Source organism: Oncorhynchus mykiss, chromosome 13 (genome assembly GCF_013265735.2).
Source record: "Oncorhynchus mykiss isolate Arlee chromosome 13, USDA_OmykA_1.1, whole genome shotgun sequence".
NCBI classification, from domain to species: domain Eukaryota; kingdom Metazoa; phylum Chordata; class Actinopteri; order Salmoniformes; family Salmonidae; genus Oncorhynchus; species Oncorhynchus mykiss.
In genome coordinates this window covers 41,374,906-41,394,429 of record NC_048577.1, presented here as the reverse complement: position 1 = coordinate 41,394,429, position 19,524 = coordinate 41,374,906, and the positions used below count along the sequence as shown (strand labels likewise).

Sequence of the window (19,524 nt, the reverse complement as noted above, 5' to 3'; positions counted from 1 at the left end):
TCAACCTCTGTGCCAAGAATAGACTTTTCCCACATTTATAATATCTTTGTTGTTAAGTTTTCATTATATAAAAATCTTTGCGCATCAGTTGGCAGCTAATGGATATGTCCTGTCATGCTTTCAGCTGAACTCACTATATTGATGACACTTGTATACTGTGAATGGAGAAATTATCCCACATAGATATCTAAACCAATCATCAACTTGACCATATTAGTAGTGATGTCATAAAGGAGGGTTGACCATATCGTTTAAATTAATTCTGTTCTATTGATTCTATGGGGCAGGACTTGTTGGCAGCCGTCTGTGACATCATAATCCACTGTATGGCACTACCATGACAACTTAATTCCAATTCTGAACCTCATAACTCATCTTTCTGTCTAGAGAGTGGTTGATTTTGACATTTTTGCTGAGTTTACTCCTTGCACTTGCGATGGCTTTGAAGTGTAGTACTGTTGTTTTGTTGGTGACTCTTTACATGGTGGCGTTACACGCTGGACTCCCTGACAGACTCCCAAGCGAGGTGCTTCGGGACACCCTGTTACCCCCCATGATCCCTAAGGAGTGGGCCGCCACCCCTCAACTCCAGACCGACACTTACACGATTCTGAATATCCTGTACAAACGACACTTGGCAACTGAAGAGAACACGACCACCACCAAGACCGGACAGATTTTGACCCAGACAACCCAAACTGATGCTACACCTAGCTTTGAATTCCTGAGGACCCGTGTGGCTGACCTCCAGACTTTGGAGAATGCTGGTGTGAGTGAGATTGTCTGGAGGAGGCTGATTCGATTGATTAATGAGACTGAAGACCAAAAGCTGGAGACAGCAGGTTCTGTGATGTTGGGTCTCTCCTGTGTGCTGGGAGGACTGGGACTGCTACTGAAGATCAGCTTGAAAGGCCTTATGCTGGTAAAGTGATGAGAAGGGGCACTGGGGCTAGGAGGGGGTCTGAGAAAGGCTTTGGGAAAACACCACAATGTTATACTTGTATTTTACCTGAAATATGATTATGTTGTCCTACAGAGACTAATGGCCTAAAGTCATCAAAGGCGAGTGTGCGAGGCGTGTGTGATTTATTTTAGAATGCATTGTTTCGAATTATAATGACCCAACTGAAGCCAGGCAGGTGGGTGGGTTGTCCGATTTGATGCCTCGCTTAACTAGAACTTGTCTCTATTTTTGTTTCGCTTGCGCTGTAGACACACAAAACCATACTTAATTAAAACATTTGAATTGGAAGAGGTAGCTAATAGTTGAGGCTTTACCATACATGCTAAATTAGACCAATTCATCCACTTATGGAAACACAACATTGCTTTCAACAAAGATGATTGGAGATATGGACCATTCTGCTAGCATTCAGTCACTGCTCTGCCTGTCCTTTCCACCCGTCTTGCTCTGCCTGTCCTTTCCACCCGCCTTGCTCTGCCTGTCCTTTCCACCCGCCTTGCTCTGCCTGTTCTTTCCACCCGCCTTGCTCTGCCTGTCCTTTCCACCCGCCTTGCTCTGCCTGTCCTTTCCACCCGCCTTGCTCTGCCTGTCCTTTCCACCCGCCTTGCTCTGCCTGTCCTTTCCACCCGCCTTGCTCTGCCTGTCCTTTCCACCCGCCTTGCTCTGCCTGTCCTTTCCACCCGCCTTACTCTGCTTGCTCCACCGCCTGCTTCTGGTGAGTTTTTCACTTAAGAGCCATGTTTCTTTTTCCTCAGGCCATGGTTGCTTTGGAGCTTGATGTTGACCAGGACAAGATGAAGGGAGCTGGTCAGACAGACTCCTGTATTGATGCTGCATCTACTCCAGTGTTGACCTCCAAGAACAGTGGCTCTAACAAGAAGAGAGGCCGACTCTCCAAGAGGAGACACCACTGAATACCCTGCTGCAAATATGGGCCATTATTCTTTTTGCACTTGAAAAATGTTGATAAAGATTTAGCTTATTACTATACTTGCTGTTTCCGTTTCATAATTTCTCTCAATGCATATTTTTTGTAAAAGTTTAGTAGTTTTCAAAATAACCTCATTCAGCTGGGCACAAAAACAAGACAAGAGGTTGCTTTACAGTGGAGCATTAAGGAGAGTGGACCCACAAAACAGTGGGTAGGTAACAAAAACTGACACTGTGTATCCGCCCAAAAGGACATCTACTTTTATAGTGCAACGTTTCAGTCACATAGACCTTGGTCAAGCATCATTTAAGTGATATTGAGAATGAGGATGCAGAGGAGGTAGCCTACACAGCAGCTTGGCATTGTGGTTATCTGTCATCATGCCCTGAGTTCATAGTGAAGCACTCGACTAGACCTCAACTCCACTCACCCTCTCTCTCCCTCTTCCTTTTGTCTCGCTCACCTCTTTCTCGTCTCCTCTTTCGCGCCTTCTCTCTGAGGACATAGGGACGAGCATGACGTATTGGTCCTGATGGAACCGAGAAGGGGCCTGAACTGAACCAGAATTGACCCGGCGACAACCAAGACTAGACACTTTAGGAATGTGTCTGACGATGAGAATGCCAAAGAAAATGTTTAGACTGTGTGTTTGTGCATCAGTGTGAGTTGTGTGTATTTAGTGGCTTAGTAATTGCGACAGGGTCAAGACCAAGCCACATCATGTTGCCCCTGATTATATCGCAATTATGTTCTTGATTCTGAAACAAAAGTGCCCAACAATGGTTTGATAAGAATAATACCTTTTGTTTAATGAGACTTGCTGTAACTCCTGTGTTCAATCAATTAGTAAACAGGTCTTCTATTCAGCCTGGGGCACCCCATCCCTAATTTTCCCAAATCAGACTCCCCCGCCCCTCACTGCCCCCACCCCCACCCTGCAGCGTCCCCACATCGGGGCCTCGGCAACATTCAGAACACAGGCTCCACCCCCCCCCCCCCCCCCCCCCGGACTGACCCCCCCACCCATTTGATTGTGACTGACAGCGTCTTTGTTCCATTGTCCGTAGCTGTCGCCTCTGATGAAGACACACACACACACACACACACACACACACAGAGACCTATGTGGCTCCCCTCACTGCACAGTGCACAGAAAGACCTGGCTGCTACCGCTGTTGAAATACGTAGGGTACTGCTGATTAGGTCTACACATCCAGGATCCACTGGGTACCACCTCTACAGACAGGGACTCTACAGGCAGACCTGGGCTTCCTCTCTGTCTCTCTCTCTTTCCCTTCCTCTCACTCTCTTGGTTTCTGTGTCTCTCTGTCTCTCTCTCTCAGTGGACTGGGGGTCCAGGGCTGAGGGTCCGAGGCTGAGGGTGTGAGGGAGACAGCTGGTGAGGGAGGCTCTGGGGTGCAGTGGGGCCGTTTGTGAGGAGGAGGTTGTCATTAACAGGGCTCACCCCTCCTCAGGGATGGGAACCAGGTCATATTCTCTCACATGGCACAAAGCAGGGTGTATGTGGGGGGGGTTGGATGGGGAGCAGGCCATGACCTCTTTATATCCATCAACAGATCACCAGCTTGGTCCACACACACACACACTGCACACAAGCAGATGCAAAAGAACGCAGGCGCACACACACACAGACACTTAACAGCAGGACTAGGCCTATTGGCTATGAGTGTAAGGAGTCAGATCTCAGATTTCCATGGTCATTTGCAAACAAACTTTCTCTCACACACTATCATTCACTGGTTCTCCAGCTGAACCACACACAGAACAACTTTCAACACCAGTGGTTGGAAACATCCACTCAGACCCTAGAAAAACATTATCCAGTCCCGACCCACAGAGACAGTAACTTCAATGAACAATAACCTTAATCAAGACTTACAACCCCCCCCCCCCATCATATGGCTACAATGATCCCCATCCCTAGACAACAGTATAATACTCTCAACAGGTCTCCTGCTCATTGAGCTGTGTGTGCTGTGGCGTCTGTAGTGGAATCGCCACCCCAGCTGACGGTACAGCTAGAGAGAACACACAGTGATCTAGTGCCCCCAACGGGTTCACATAGAGTCCTGCAGGCCCAATGGAATCCATGCTCTCTGGAAACCCCACCAACGACATTGAGCTAAACGCCTCATCATTACAGCGCTGTTAAGAAAAGGGCTGTCTCTTTCAGAGTAAACCAAGAAGTTTATTTCTAAATCAATGAATTACTTTCAAAAATAAGATATTAACAATCTATCCATTCATGAACTTTTAAAAACCACACATTCAGCTTATAAAAAGATGCAGAAATAATATGATTAAACAGCAAAACAATACAATTATGAAGACATACATCAAATCAAATGTACAATGAAGGAATCTAGTAGATTCTTCGTAACTCAGAGCTAAATACTGCATTGTACTAAGAGTTTAGCAAGGCCTGAGTCTTAAGTTCATTGGGTGCTGCGTTACGCTTTCACTGTGATTGTAATGCTGTTGTTCGTTTGTTATTCTTTGTAACTGGTTAAGTTATGTGTGCTTTGTTTTTCCGTCCACAGACAGATAGACAGACAGATAGACAGATGGACAGACAGTGTCATTGCCCAGCAGCACCTCAAAAGACCGGGACGGAGGAGATGCCTGGCTGTGTTTGTGGGTAAGTTGTTTGTGTGTGATCATGTGTATGTATGAAGAGGGCCAGGAGTTTTTCCCGATCACATGATCTGACCAGAAAAAAACTCTTAGCCCCATGTATGAGGTCACACTGTACTGTCTGTGTTTGTGCAATTGTGCGTGTTGCCTGGCCAAAGCTTATCCTGGTTCTCTCTCAGCCTCTCTCCACGAGAACCTCATGCACCCTCCTTCCCCCAGGTGGTCCAGGTTTGGGTGTCAATAATTCAGCTACACCACTGTATATTTCTCATAGGGTGCATCCAAAATGGCACCCTATCCCTATATAATACACTACTTTTCACCCTGGTAGTGCACAATATAGGGAATAGGGTTTCATTTCAGACCCAGTCTCAGTTTGGTGAGATGGTGCGTCGGCGCAGGCAGCTGCAGGTCAGGCACTTAAGGATGCTCATGGTGATGTGCATGAGGGGGCCGAAGTTGAACAGCAGGTTGTAGAAGGTATTGACCGACAGGCCTCCTGTCTCGTCGGCGTACTTCATGGCCACGATGGGCGTGTACAGGCTGTTGGTCAGGTTCCTGAAGCGAGGGTTCCTTGACTCAATCACCTTCTTAGTACACTACATGGGAGAGAGAGAGAGAGAGAGAGAGAGAGAGAGAGAGAGAGAGAGAGATAGCACACCTTGAGTTTTGAGTTTCTTTCAAATACTTTGTGTTTTTTGGTCTGGAGTGCCAGATGGGATTGGATTTGCACTTTTGGGACTAATCCATTGGTTCCATTACACTAGGCAAACTCAAATCCCATGAACCAAAGGGTGACACAGGGAGGGGAGAGTGTTCACTAACCTTGGCGATGTCCTCTGGGGTCTGGCCCATGGCCTCAAAGATATCCTTGGAGGAGGGCAGGTAAACATCTTTAAAGTAGCGCACTGTGTCTGCATCAGCTCCTGGGTACTCCATCTTGGCCACGTCCTCCATCATCTTCGTCTCAAACTCAGTGTGCACCGGCCCTGGCTCAATCATGGATAAACTGACCGGAGAGAATAGAAGAAATCTTTATTAATCTATTACACAGTAACGATAATTCTTTAATTTTGCTGGCACGGTAACCAGGTAATTGAACGCCCACTGTGAGCGATACCAAGAGATGTAATGACAGAAACACAATAGGAGTGCAAGACAGACTGAGAGGAACTCACTGGACGTTGAACTTGAGCAGTTGGACAGCCATACTCTCACAGAAGCCCTCCATGGCGAACTTGGAGGCAGTGTAGACATCGTTGAACACCACACCTACAGGCAGAGCACCTCAGGGTCAGGAGGAATGGTAGTCAGAGAGCAGGACCGGAATCTACAGCTTTTACAGTTAGCCTGCTGGTCCAGATCTGTATGTGCGCTAGACAACCCCTCAATCATTGGCATGCCAGTCTTACCCTGTAGACCCATAACACTGCTCATGACCACGATGTGTCCCGCCCGCCTCTTCTTCATGTCAGGCATGACCTCTTTAATCATCCTCACCACGCCAAAGAAGTTGGTCTCAAACACCCTCTTCATGTCCTCCATACAGATGCTTTCCACGGGTCCCAACAAGCCCACACCTGCATTGTTGACTGAGGGGAGACTCAGAGATAGAGACAAGGGTTACAGACCTGTAGTTACACTACCGATGCTATACAGATACTACACTGTAGCCTTCTGTACAGACAACTATCTTTAAGGTTTAGAGCTGAGACTAGACTCTGGGATTAAAAATACAAATAAATTAAATAAAAATATAGGACAAAACACACATCACGACAAGAGAGACAACACAACACTACATACAGAGAGACCTAAGACAACAACATAGCATGGAAGCAACACATGAGAACACAGCATGGTAGCAACACAACATGGCAGCAGCACAACATGGTGGCAGCACAACATGGCAGCAGCACAACATGGTAGCAGCACAAAACAGGGTGCAAACATTATTGGGCACAGACAACAGCACCCCATTGGCAAGAAGGTAGAGACAACAATACATCATGCAAAGCAGCCACAACTGTCAGTAAGAGTGTCCATGATTGAGTCTTTGAATGAAGAGACTGAGATAAAACTGTCCAGTTTGAGTGTTTCTTGCAGCTCCTTCCAGTCCCTAGCTGCAGCGAACTGAAAAGACGAGCGACCCAGGGATGTGTGTGCTTTGGGGACCTTTAACAGAATGTGACTGGCAGAACGGGTGTTGTATGTGGAGGATGAGGGCTACAGTAGATATCTCAGATAGGGGGAAGTTAGGCCTAAGAGGGTTTTATACATAAATATCAACCAGTGGGTCTTGCGACGGGTATACAGAGATGACCAGTTTACAGAGGAGTATAGAGTGCAGTGATGTGTCCTATAAGGAGCATTGGTGGCAAATCTGATGTCCGAATGGTAAAGGACATCTAGAGCACCCTTACCTGCCGATCTATAAATTACGTCTCCGTAATCTAGCATAGGTAGGATGGTCATCTGAATCAGGGTTAGTTTGGCAGCTGGGGTGAAAGAGATTATGATAGAGGAAACCAAGTCTAAATTTAACTTTAGGCTGCAGCTTTGATATGTGCTGAGAGAAGGACAGTGCACCATCTAACCATACTCCCAAGTACATGTATGAGGTGACTACCTCAAGCTCTAAACCCTCAGAGATAGTAATAACACCTGTGGGGAGAGGTGCATTCTTCTTACCAAACCACATGACCTTTGTTTTGGAGGTGTTCAGAACAAGGTTAAGGGACACTAAGAAAGCTTTGTTGTGGAGCATTTAACACAACATCTGGGGAGGGGACAGCTGAGTATAAGACTGTATCATCTGCATATAAATGGATGAGAGAGCTTCCTACTGCCTGAGCTATGTTGTTGATGTAAATTGAGAAGAGCTTGGGGCCTAAGATTGAGCCTTAGGGTACTCCCTTGGTATCAGGCAGTGGCTGAGACAGCAGATGTTCTGACTTTATACACTGCAGGCCAAAGACCAGTCAGAGACACCAATATTCTGGTGAGCCGGCCTACAAGAATGGAATGGTATATTGTATAAAAATTAAATAAATAAAGGTTACATTTAATAAAATAAAAATAAGCTTTGGCCAGGTCAATAAAAATAGCAGCACAACATTGCTTAGAATCAAGGGCAATGGTGACATCATTGAGGACCTTTCAGGTTGCAGTAACACATCCACAACCTGAGCGGAAACCAGATTGCATACCAGAGAGAATACTATAGACATCAAGAAAGCCAGAATTTGTTCTCAATTGACTTGCATAGTTATATAAATGTTTGAATTGTATGAACACTAGTTTTGTGTCTTGAAATACTTTAGGGAAGAATGCATGATTTTTTTTCTGTGTGGGCACCCGAGTGGCGCAGCTGTCGAAAGCACTGCATCTCAGTGCAAGAGGCGTCACTACAGTCCCTGGTTTGAATCCAGGCTGTATCACATCCGGCCGCGATTGGGGGTCTCATCGAGTGGCGCACAATTGGCCCAGCGTCTTCCGGGTTTGGTTGGGGTAGGCTGTCATTGTAAATAATAATTTGTTCTTAACTGACTTGCCTAGTTAAATTAAAATGTAAACATTTAAAAACGAAATCAATTGGTCAGATAGTGATTGCACTATTTACTGTCACCACTAGGTGTCAGCACATGAATGAAATAAATAGAGAGGTGTGATGTAACAGTCTGCTGGGCTGTTTTTGTTGTATTAAGGGTAGAGGGGGTAGTGTCAGGGAGTGGAGGGTCAGGAGTGAACCTATGAATAGAAACAGTTTTCCTGGAAAATCAGTCCACCAGTTGAAACAGAGGTTAGAGTTTTAAGGCGTACATATACATATATATTTTTTTATATTGTGTTATTGACTGTACACTTGTTTATTCCATGTGTAACTCTGTGTTGTTGTTTGTGTCACACTGCTTAGCTCTATCTTGGCCCGGTCACAGTTGTAAATGAGAACTTGTTCTCAAGTAGCCTACCTGGATAAATACATTTTTAAAAAAAACATAGGCCTAGACCCTTCATATTCAACTCTGGACCTCGAAGCCAGTTCCACTGCATTTTTTCATTGTTCCTCCAGGAACCTATTTAGACCTGGGACACCAGGTGTGTGAAATTATTAAACAGGTAGAAAATAAAACACGCAGGCTTTGGACCTCATTGGGTAAGAGTTGAATACCTGTCACACCCTGACCATAGAGAGCCCTCAGGGTTAAGTGTTGTAGGTCAGGGCGTGACTTGGGGGTGTTCTAGTCTTTTCATTTCTATGTTGGTGCTCTTAGTATGGTTCCCAATCAGAGGCAGCTGATGTTCGTTGTCTCTAATTGGGGATCATACTTAAGGTGTCCCTGTTCCCACCTGCTTTGTGGTATATTGTTTTGGTTAGTGCATTGTGCGTGCATGTTTGTTATAAGTGTCACTATTAAATATAATGTGGAACTCTATACATGCTGCGCCTTGGTCCACTCATTTCAACAAACGTGACAATACCCCTGGCCTAGACGAATGCAGGATGAACGCATGGCCTGGAACACACACATTCACAAACCCACACACACGAAAAAGGCGAGGCTATTTGTCCCAAGGCTAGAGATCAGGTCATTGCCACACAAAAGGCCAGGGCAGGAGGTTTAGCTCGTTAGTTCCAGCCCTGTTAACTCACTGAGGATATCAATATGGCGGTCCTTGACACTGTTGATGCACTGCTTGACTGACTCATCACTGCACACGTCCAGAGGCAGCAGCATGAGGGTCTTCCCATACGCATCACCTGCTGTCTCCACCAGCTTATCCTTCTTCTTCAGGTCCCGCATGGTGGCAATGACTGGGAGAGAGAGAGAGAGAGAGAGAGAGAGAAAGAGAGAGAGAGAGAGAGAGAGAGAGAGAGAGAGAGAGAGAGAGGGAGAGAGAGAGAGAGAGAGAGAAAGAGAGAGAGAGAGAGAGAGAGAGAGAGAGAGAGAGAGAGAGAGAGAGAGCGAGAGAGAGAGAGAGAGAGAGAGAGAGAGAGAAAGAGAGAGAGAAAGAGAGAGAGGGAGAGAAAAGAGAGAGAGAGAGAGAGAGAGAGAGAGAGAGAGAGAGAGAGAGAGGCAGAGAGAGAGACAATGTTGATGCACTGCTTGACTGACTCTGTTACCACAAGAGAAGGGCAACCACTGAAGAACAAACACCATTGTAAATACAACCCATATTGCTTTAACTATTTGCACATCCTTACAACACTGTACATAGCTATAGTCTCTAATCCTTTGAAACTTGTGAGTGTAAAGTTTACTGTTCATTTTTGATAGTTTATTTCACTTTTGTTTATTGTCTATTTCACTTGCTTTGGCAATGTAAACATACACTACATGGCCAAACGTGTGTGGATTTGGCTATTTCAGCCACACCTGTCGCTGACAGGTGTATAAATACAAGCACACAGCCATGCAATCTCCATAGACAAACATTGGCAGTAGAATGGCCCGTACTGAAGAGCTCAGTGAATTTCAAAGTGATACCGTCATAGGATGCCACTTTTCCAACAAATTAGTTTGTCAAATTTCTGCCCTGCTAGACCTGCCCGGTCAACTTTAAGTGCTGTTATTGTGCAGCGGAAACATCTAGGAGCAAAAACGTCTCAGCTACAAAGTGGTAGGCTAATCAAGCTCGCAGAACAGGACTGACAAGTGCTGAAGGACATAGCTCGTAAAAATCGACTGTCCTCAGTTGCAACATTCACTACCGAGTTACAAACGGACTCTGGAAGCAACGTCAGCACAAGAATTGTTCGTTGTGAGCTTCATGAAATCCATGACCAAGCAGCCGCAGACAAGCCTAAGATCACCATGCACAATGCCAAGCGTCAGCTGGAGAGGTGTAAAGCTCGCCGCCATTCGACTCTGGAAATAAGTTCTCTGGAGTGATGAATCACTCTGCACCATCTGGCAGTCCAACGGACGAATCTGGGTTTGGCAGATGCCAAGAGAACGCTACCTGCCCAAATGCAACGTGACAACTGGAAAGTTTGGTGGAGGAGGAATACTGGTCTGGGCTGTTTTTCATGGTTCAGGCTAAGCCCCTTAGTTCCAGTGAAGGGAAATCTTAACGCTACAGCATACAATGACATTCTAGATGATTCTGTGCTTCCAACTTTGTGGCAACAGTTTGGAGAAGGTCCTGTTCTGTTTCAGCAGGACAATGAACCAGTGCATGGTTTGTTGAGATCCGTGTGGAAGAACTTGACTGCCCTGCACAGAGCCCTGACCTCAACCCTATCAAACACCTTTGGGATGAATTGGATTGCCAACTGTAAACCAGGCCTAATCTCCCAACATCACTGCACGAACTCACTAATGCTCTTGTGGCTGAATGGAAGCAGCAATGTTTCAACATCTAGTGGAAAGCAGCTTCAGCAAAGGGGGACTAACTCCATATTAATGCCCATGATTTTGGAATGAGATGATTGACGAGCAGGTCTCCACATACTTTTAGCCATGCAGTGTGTTTCCCATACCAATAAAGCCCTTTGAATTGAATTGAGAGAGGGACAGAGAGATATGTGCACACTGCTCACAAAATGAGGTGGAAACGGAGCTGCACTTCCTAACCTCCTGCCCAATGTATGACCATATTAGAGACACATATTTCCCTCAGATTACACAGATCCACAAAGAATTTGAAAACAAACCCAATTTTGATAAACTCCCATATCTACTGGGTGAAATCCCACAGTGTGCCATCACAGCAGCAAGATCTGTGACCTGTTGCCACAAGAAAAGGGCAACCAGTGAAGAACAAACACCATTGTAAATGCAACCCTTATTTATGCTTATTTATTTTCCCTTGTGTACTTTAACCATTTGTACATTGTTACAACACTGTATATATACATAATATGACATTTGTAATGTCTTTATTGTTTTGAAACCTCTGTATGTGTAATGTTTACTGTTAATTTTCATTGTTTATTTCACGTTTGTATATTATCTACCTCACTTGCTTTGGCAATGTTAACGCATGTTTCCCATGCCAAAAAAGCCCCTTAAATTGAATTGAATTGAGAGAGAGAAACAGAGAGAGAGCAATATATCTGAGATACAGTATATAAGACTACATGGAACAGACTGATGACTGACCCACTGACACATAGATAAGCAGATATAGTAGACTTGCACACAGACAGACAGACAGGCAGGCAGGCAGACAGACAGACAGACAGACAGACAGACAGACAGACAGACAGACAGACAGACAGACAGACAGACAGACAGACAGACAGACAGACAGACTATGGGTCTGGGTCTATTCCACGTCCATCCGCTTGAGTCACACTATTGATTCCCTTTGAACTCTGGACCTGGGAGACATGAACCTACATAGAGTAACAAACAGTATCTACCATCTACAGTATGTACAGAAAGGTTTTCCACATCTTGAGACTTGACATTCTCCATTCCAATTTTACAGTGAGGTCAACCACCTCTGTGTTTATTGATGAGCTCTAACACAGAGATAGAGCGACAACAGTCTTACACAATAGAGATCAATGGTGGAAATCAACAGCTCTAATCAGGCACTGATCTGAAGACCTGCTGTCCTTGATGAATGAAGACATCCTCTTATCTCATCTGGTTCTGTAACCTCTGACCCCAAAACCCCAATGACAATCCAGTATCTATGGAGTGAGTGGAAGAGCATGGGATAATGGTGTGTGACTAGAATAAGCACTGCTCATATCTGCTTTACTAGTGAGGGTGTGGAAGTGCTAGTACTCAGTGCCAGCTTCGACTGCATACTGTCTGCCGAAGGGCACGTGTTGTACACCTATGAGTAAGATCTTCATGATGAGAGAATTGGGTGTCTGTAAAGCAACAGAGAGATGTATGAGTTTCAACAGAACAACAGTTGCATTGTTCCTTCAGTTGTTGTTGGTTTTATTCTTGGGCAAAAGTTTAGTAAACATTCTTGAATGGAACCACACTGCCCTGAATTTGGGATTGTTGAGGTTTCTCGGTAGTTGGCAAATGTCACTGCTACCAATTAATACTCAGAATAACGGCGCACTATTTAATCTGGATTTTCCTCCTGATCTTTCAGAGAGAACAGATCATGTTATTTTCTGCAATGTGGCCTCTCTCTTGTTCTTGGAAGCAGGTCACAGTTCAACGAGAATGATTCAACCCTGAGTACTGTTGAGGGAGCTGTTAATCGCTTCTGTTTGCGCTCCTCTATTTCACGGCAATAAATCTCAAGACCTCACTACCCTCAAAGAAAGAACAATTCTACGTAACCCTAGACTGACATTAATGATGGGATGTCTGTAGCTGGAAAGTGGATGACAAACGAACAATGTCCGCGACGAGCCCCGAGCTCAGCTCCGATGAAGACTTCAAACAAGCCTTACTAGTGAACCCTCGCTTGTACAGGTCTCAAACTTTGTCCCCCTTTCAACACTCGCTCCAGAGAGGGGACTATAGGCGCATTAGGCACGGCACTAAACCGGGGCAGCGGTCTACAATTCAGTGCGATAAAGAGGGCTTTGTACGAGAGAAGTCACTTGAAAGAGAACTGGCAGTCTCTTTTATGATCCCCGCCTGGCAAGCGGCATCCTCGCGGAGCCGTACCCTGGAAACTTTGCTTTCAGATGATAATAGCTGAATCAATGGGGGTAGAGAACCAGAGGGCTCACGATAGGAAATATATATATAAAAATAAAAAAAACACTAGCAATAGGAGATTTAGTCTAGAAATAAAACGCGTAGGCTATAATTTTTGGGAGCAAAGGTCGAACCTGCGCGTAAAAGTTGTTTTGGATAGATAGACTAATGATTACCCTATTTGTACACAGAACATATTCCATAGGGTTCAAACAAAGATCAGAGGGATTTTAGCAGCATGTCGGATCAAGCTTCTGACGTTAAAGGCAGATAAACAATGTAAAGAAAGCGCATTTACCATGGTAACGCTTCTTTTCATCTTTGGCCAGCAGGACGGCGATTCGTAACCCGATGCCGGAGGAGCAACCGGTGATCAGAACTACTTTTTGTCCACTGCTCGCCATGATTTGTCTGGTTAGGTCGTGCTCTTTAGTGGTCTTCTGCTCCGGATGGTTGATGCAGAGCGAGCTCGAGCACTGGACTTTAAAAACTAAAGCGGATCATGCAAACACAGCGGCCATGTGAGCGGGTAATTTAGTCACATGTCCTATAAAATCCTTTACTAAAAAAGACGAGGCATCTCGCAAACTCAACTGCCAGCAGAATTTAAAATCTGATAAATGCTGCTTGCCCTAAATTAATGCCTGTTTTACTGTGTGTGGCAGCCCAACATATGGGTAGGGGTTACAATGATAAGCATTTTTCATGTAATTTTGAACAACAGCCTCAATAAATATGTATTTCCCAGTAGGGCCTATGTTTAATGTTGCTGTGTTTGGCTGCTTTCACATTTGTCAGACATAGGTCTACCTATTGCTGCAACCTGATCTCAGAGCATTTCGTATTATTCTGTAGGCTACGTACATCTGAGTTATTAATTTTGTACATACTACGTTTTGTATGGTATTAATTTGTGGATGTCCATCATCCATTTCGTATGATAGGCTATGTTACGAATTACAATTCATATGATATGTTACAAATTTAATTCGTCCAATATGTTACGAATTGCAATTCATACAATATGTTACGAATTTAAAAAATGATTTTCTAAATGTATGATATGTAACAAATTCCAATTTGTTGTGGCTAGCGTTAGCTAGGTGTCTAGGTCGCTAAAGCTAACGTTATGTAACCATACCAAACATAACATATCATACTAATTTGTCCATCCCGGATTTACATTTACATTTATGTCTAGTCTATGAGACCTGCCTGATTTTATATACGTGCCTAGTCATAAAACCCCTGACTTGTAGGTCTACTTTTGGCTTAAAGATACAAATATTTGATAGAGTATTATTCTTACTAAAATAAATAAATATTAATGAAGAAACGTTTAAAACTACTTTAGTTAAAACCAGGCAATTGTAGAAACCTATATTAGAATTGTGTGCTGCTATTAGACCATTTCATTTCAATTTGACCACACAATGTTAAAATAATGAGTACCCTATATATTAAAGTGTGAAAACATTTGAAGGTCAAGCGCAAAGTTCAATAATGTGGCGTTAGACCTACATCACGTCAACATATTCAAATTTCACACTGGTGTGGTTTCAGTTCTCCTTCAGTAACGTTGTGTAATCTAGATGCGCTACAGCGCTGGAGCTCTCCTGCCATCTCCTGGCAGAATGAACCATTACACAAATACAGAATGAATGGATTTGGTTCAGACAAGGCTTCTCCCGTGTAGTCCCAAATGCAGTTATTATTCCTATTCCTGTGTCGCATCCAATGCTGAAGAAAAGTCATTGATGGTAATTCAGCCATGCTGTTTTAAGGGCAGTATTTTAAGTCTATATAGGTAGAAGAAGCAGAATGTGTTTGTAGCCAGTGCAATAGTGGTCTGTCAATTTGGAGTTATGGTTAAATGTGTTGCTTTGGCTTGGAGATGGAGAGACATTGCCTTGTTTGAACATGGGAGTTCTGCTCAAGGTGGGTGTAGCAAGGTGTAAAGGTGCATATCATAAGATTGTAAAACCAGGCTGTCTTTTGTAGCGATGGTGATTGGGTCACAGTACAAAGGTCACACCCATGTTAGGGCTTGTTGGACACTCAATATCTCAATATGTTATTGCCACAGCTGCATGGCCAGAGAGGTGAGCTGAAACCTTCTTTCTTCCTGTCTCTTCCTGTCTCCCTCTCAGCAAATCCATCCATCTCCTGTGCTTTGCATTTAACCTCAAACAAACCTGTGATGCACAATATTCATGAACCCCCCCCCCCCCCCCCCCCCCCACCCCATCTTTACAGTCCACACAACGTAACATAGGCTACAGAGATCACTATTCTTACCGCAAGATCGGTTTAGAGGACACACACACACACACACACACACCTGTTAGGACAGTTTATGAGCACAGAACGATCCAGTTAAACATGAAGAGCGTAGAGAGGATAGCTAGACTGTTTGTCTCTTCTTTCAAGTTATTTATGGACATGCCTCTATGGCTGAAAGCCTCCCTCTCCTCCTTCTCAGGCGGTTATTCATTTCCTTTATAACTTCGAAAGGAGAAATTCTTCCTGAGGGGAGGCATATGTCAACTATTACTGAATCATGGATGGATGCACAAACGGTCAGTCTTCAGCCAACAACCTGATAGAGTGGACACCAGTTTAGCCTTGTTGTGTAAAATGTGACAAGCACATGACACATACAAGACATGGGAGAAAATAGACAGCAGTAAAGCAGTGCAGAGAAACGCTGGTTGGGAAGCATTTTTCTACTGCCGTCGACACAGAGCATTACGTAATGTGATCCCTACCCTCAAAAAAGCCAATGTCCCAACTTTTAGTCTCTGGGGGGGGGGGGGGGGGGGAACCAGTCAACAACTTTTATTAGATGTTGACTGATAATGGTTAAGGTAAAAATAGTTTTAAAGGGTTTATATGATAATAATGAACTGTTTACAAACTATCGATACACTCTTTATAATATCCACATGGTGCTCCCCATCTTCACAATGGATCAAAGAACAAACATTTCTAAGAATTGTACCGGTACTGTAGATCTACTTTTCAGACTTAAGACAAGAAAACACAAACCGTCAATGACACTTTACAGCCATCCTGTAACATTTGGGTGTGTGAATGTTTGATTTGTGTTTGTGTTTCTCCAGACACTCTTTCCATGGTGGTGGGTTGAGGCTGGGGAGGCAGTTGAGGTGAGAAGGGAAGGAGGCAGGAGCTGGGGGGGAGTTCCTGGCGTGCCTTTCCCCCTGCCTAGGGAGTCTGTGGACAGGTGTGTGTGGAGGTATTCACATTAGGAGAGCTGCTGGGGAGGGAATGTTGTCAGCAGCCTTCTAGCTATCACTCTGGTATTTGAAGAGAGAGAGAGAGGTAGGTAGGTAGGTATGTAAGTAGGTAGGTAGGTAGGTAGGTTTGTAGGTAGGTAGGTAGGTAGGTAGGTAGGTAGGTAGGTAGGTAGGTAGGTAGGTAGGTAGGTAGGTAGGTATGTACGTAGGTAGGTAGGTAGGTAGTAGGTAGTTAGGTAAGTAGGTAGGTAGGTAAGTAGGTAGGTAGGTAGGTAGGTAGTAGGTAGGTAGGTAGGTAGGTAGGTAGTAGGTAGGTAGGTATGTAAGTAGGTAGGTAGGTAGTAGGTAGGTATGTAAGTAGGTAGGTAGGTAGTAGGTAGGTATGTAAGTAGGTAGGTAGTAGGTAGGTATGTAAGTAGGTAGGTAGGTAGGTATGTAAGTAGGTAGGTAGGTAGGTAAGTAGGTAGGTAGGTAGGTAGGTAGGTAAGTAGGTAGGTAGGTAGGAAAGGAAAGAGAGAAGGAGTGGTGCAAGCCCGTACACGTTGTTTTCCCCTGCCACGCGCACTCCTCCCTCAGAGCCATATACAAATCCTCCTCTTTTCTCGCTCTCCACTTTCTCCTACTCCACCTCCTTCATCCTCCAAGTTGCCTCCATCTTTCAGTCCTCCTTTACCTCCCTACTGCAGACAGGTGAGATAAAGCACCATAATAGGCTAATAGTCCATTTCCTGTTTGCTGAGTTGAAGGATACTTGAACGTATGCCTTTTGGATGGAACCATCAGTTCTATTTATCCCTCAGTTCTGACTCACTGTCAATGCTGTTTCTACTCATTTCACTGAAAATGAGAGATGATTTGGTCTTTGAAGTGGAATCAATATTCTTGGTTATAATTATTTTGTTTAGGGAATAAATCCAAACACCAAGTTTCAGTGTTTGACTGAATAATCACACTATTTTAGTGCACAAATTGTGATAATACATGTGAGAAAAATACTTCTCCATGTAACCTTAACTTTGCAATGAAACATAGCATTGCTTGTCCATGTCTAAATGTGTTAGTCCAGCCTGCTCTATCCTCCTTGCCTGTAACAGTGGCCTGGCCACCAGACTGGCTGAGCTGAATGAGTTTGGAGGGGACAAATGGGACTGGCTCTGAAAGCACAAACAGTGGCTGTGTGAAAGAGCCCAGTGGACTGGAATGTTTGCTACAGGACAGGAGTGGTGCTTTCTGCTCTTTTGTGTGCAGTCTGCTGAGGAGGTGTGGAATGCAAACTTCCCAGAGGAGAACAGAGGAGGGGGAAAAGTAAATGAAAGGAAAAAAGGGAAAGAGAGTGGTAGGGGGAGTGGGAGAGAGAACAAAAGCTTTAAGTAACAAGAGTGGACCCAGAGAGTGAGAAGGGAGAGAGAGACAGGGATGAGACATTTGAGAGGGTTCTAACAGAACCAAAGAGAAGGAGAGAGAGAAGGGACAGCGAGGGGAGGAGGAACAGAGAGAAGGAGAGAGAGTAGGGACATAGAGAGGGAGAGAGCGGAGAATGAGAGTTGTGGCGATTGTTTGAGCAGATTGTTAATGAGACTTGATCCTAAATGTTAATTAGCTGAATCATCCCCCATCAGTAATTATTTTCATTAACACCCCCTACAAACCCAAATCTGACCTGGTGTTTTATATGAGCTATCAGAATGGTTTTAATAGTCCAGTAACTCTTCTCTTTCTCTCATTTCTCTCCTGCTCATGTGCACTGTGTCATTTCCCTACTGCCCTACTAAGCAAAAAGGCAGTAACTGCTCATAGTGTAGAACTGAGAAAAATGAACACATTCTTATTTCCAATGACAGCCTAAGAACAGTGGGTTAACTGCCTTGTTCAGAGGCAGAACAACAGATGTGCACTTTTGCTTGGTAGGGCAGCCTAGCTCTATTACAATGGACCTAAACTGAACTAGGAAAAAGTCACAATTAGTCACTCCCCTGTTAAGACAGTATATGAGTCACTTCCTGACCTGATCTCATTTAGGGAGAAACAGAAGTCTTGTGTATTTTCCCATGATATACATGTTATAGTATCCAGTCACTGGTCCCACTAACCTCTGTACACATTCAGTCCTTAGTAACACAGACGTCCATCCTCCACAGTGTGGTTTACGCAGTCATGAGTTCACCAGGCAGGGACTTTCTAATGACATGTTATATGAATGTGACCAGTAATGGATCGAGTCAAAGGCAACGACTGCCAACAGATCTGATCTATAGTCTCAGGTGGCAAGGGTTTTATAGAGCTTGTTGGAAGGGAATGAAATGTCCACATTGACCACATGACCAAGAGTACACACTTTGACCAACTTCGAACATGACAGAACCACCCAGATGTGTGCAAGTGCCTGAGACGGAACAAGGCAATTATGATATTGGTGGTGGAACGTGATGTGTTCATTCACTGTGCCCCCGGCCAGCTACTTTAGATACGAGGTGCTTTGATTTATATCAGCAGGTGTGGTGTGAATATCGTGTAGCACTGTGATCATATGTAAACCTCAGTGTCCACTGTGACATATGGAACTAATTGTAGAAGTATATCTGCGTGATCTGGTCTGTATCACCAGCAGTCAGAGAGCTCTGTACCAGGATGGATGCTCCATCATCTAACTCCCCCACTGTGGGATGTTTTTTATTTTTATTTTTATTTTACCTTTATTTAACTAGGCAAGTCAGTTAAGAACAAATTCTTATTTTCAATGACGGCCTAGGAACAGTGGGTTAACTGCCTGTTCAGGGGCAGAACGACAGATTTGTACCTTGTCAGCTCGGGGGTTTGAACTTGCAACCTTCCGGTTACAAGTCCAACGCTCTAACCACTAGGCTACACTGCCGCGCCCTCAGAAAGTATTCAGACCCCTTGACCTTTCCCACGTTTGGTTCCGTTACAGCGATATTCTAATCTACACACATTTCCCCATAATGACAAAGCAAAAACAGCTTTTTAGAAATGTTAGCATTTTTTTTTTTTTTATGCCAAACTGAAATATTACATTTACTGTACATAAGTATTCAGACACTTCACTCAGTACTTTGTTGATTCACCTTTGGC

The 19,524-nt window shown here is 44.3% G+C and overlaps 1 protein-coding gene across 1 annotated transcript; it reads right to left on the bottom strand.

Annotated features, from left to right (window-relative positions):
- Positions 1-4,044: 4,044 nt before the first annotated feature.
- Positions 4,045-13,936, bottom strand: LOC110486378 (retinol dehydrogenase 8). Its single transcript, XM_036941105.1, has 6 exons — positions 13,476-13,936; positions 9,205-9,366; positions 5,963-6,142; positions 5,729-5,822; positions 5,376-5,559; positions 4,045-5,149 (listed from the first exon to the last, which is right to left on the bottom strand). Exons 1-6 carry the CDS (start codon positions 13,579-13,581, stop codon positions 4,922-4,924), a joined length of 954 nt encoding a protein of 317 aa, XP_036797000.1. The 5' UTR covers positions 13,582-13,936; the 3' UTR covers positions 4,045-4,921.
- Positions 13,937-19,524: the final 5,588 nt, after the last annotated feature.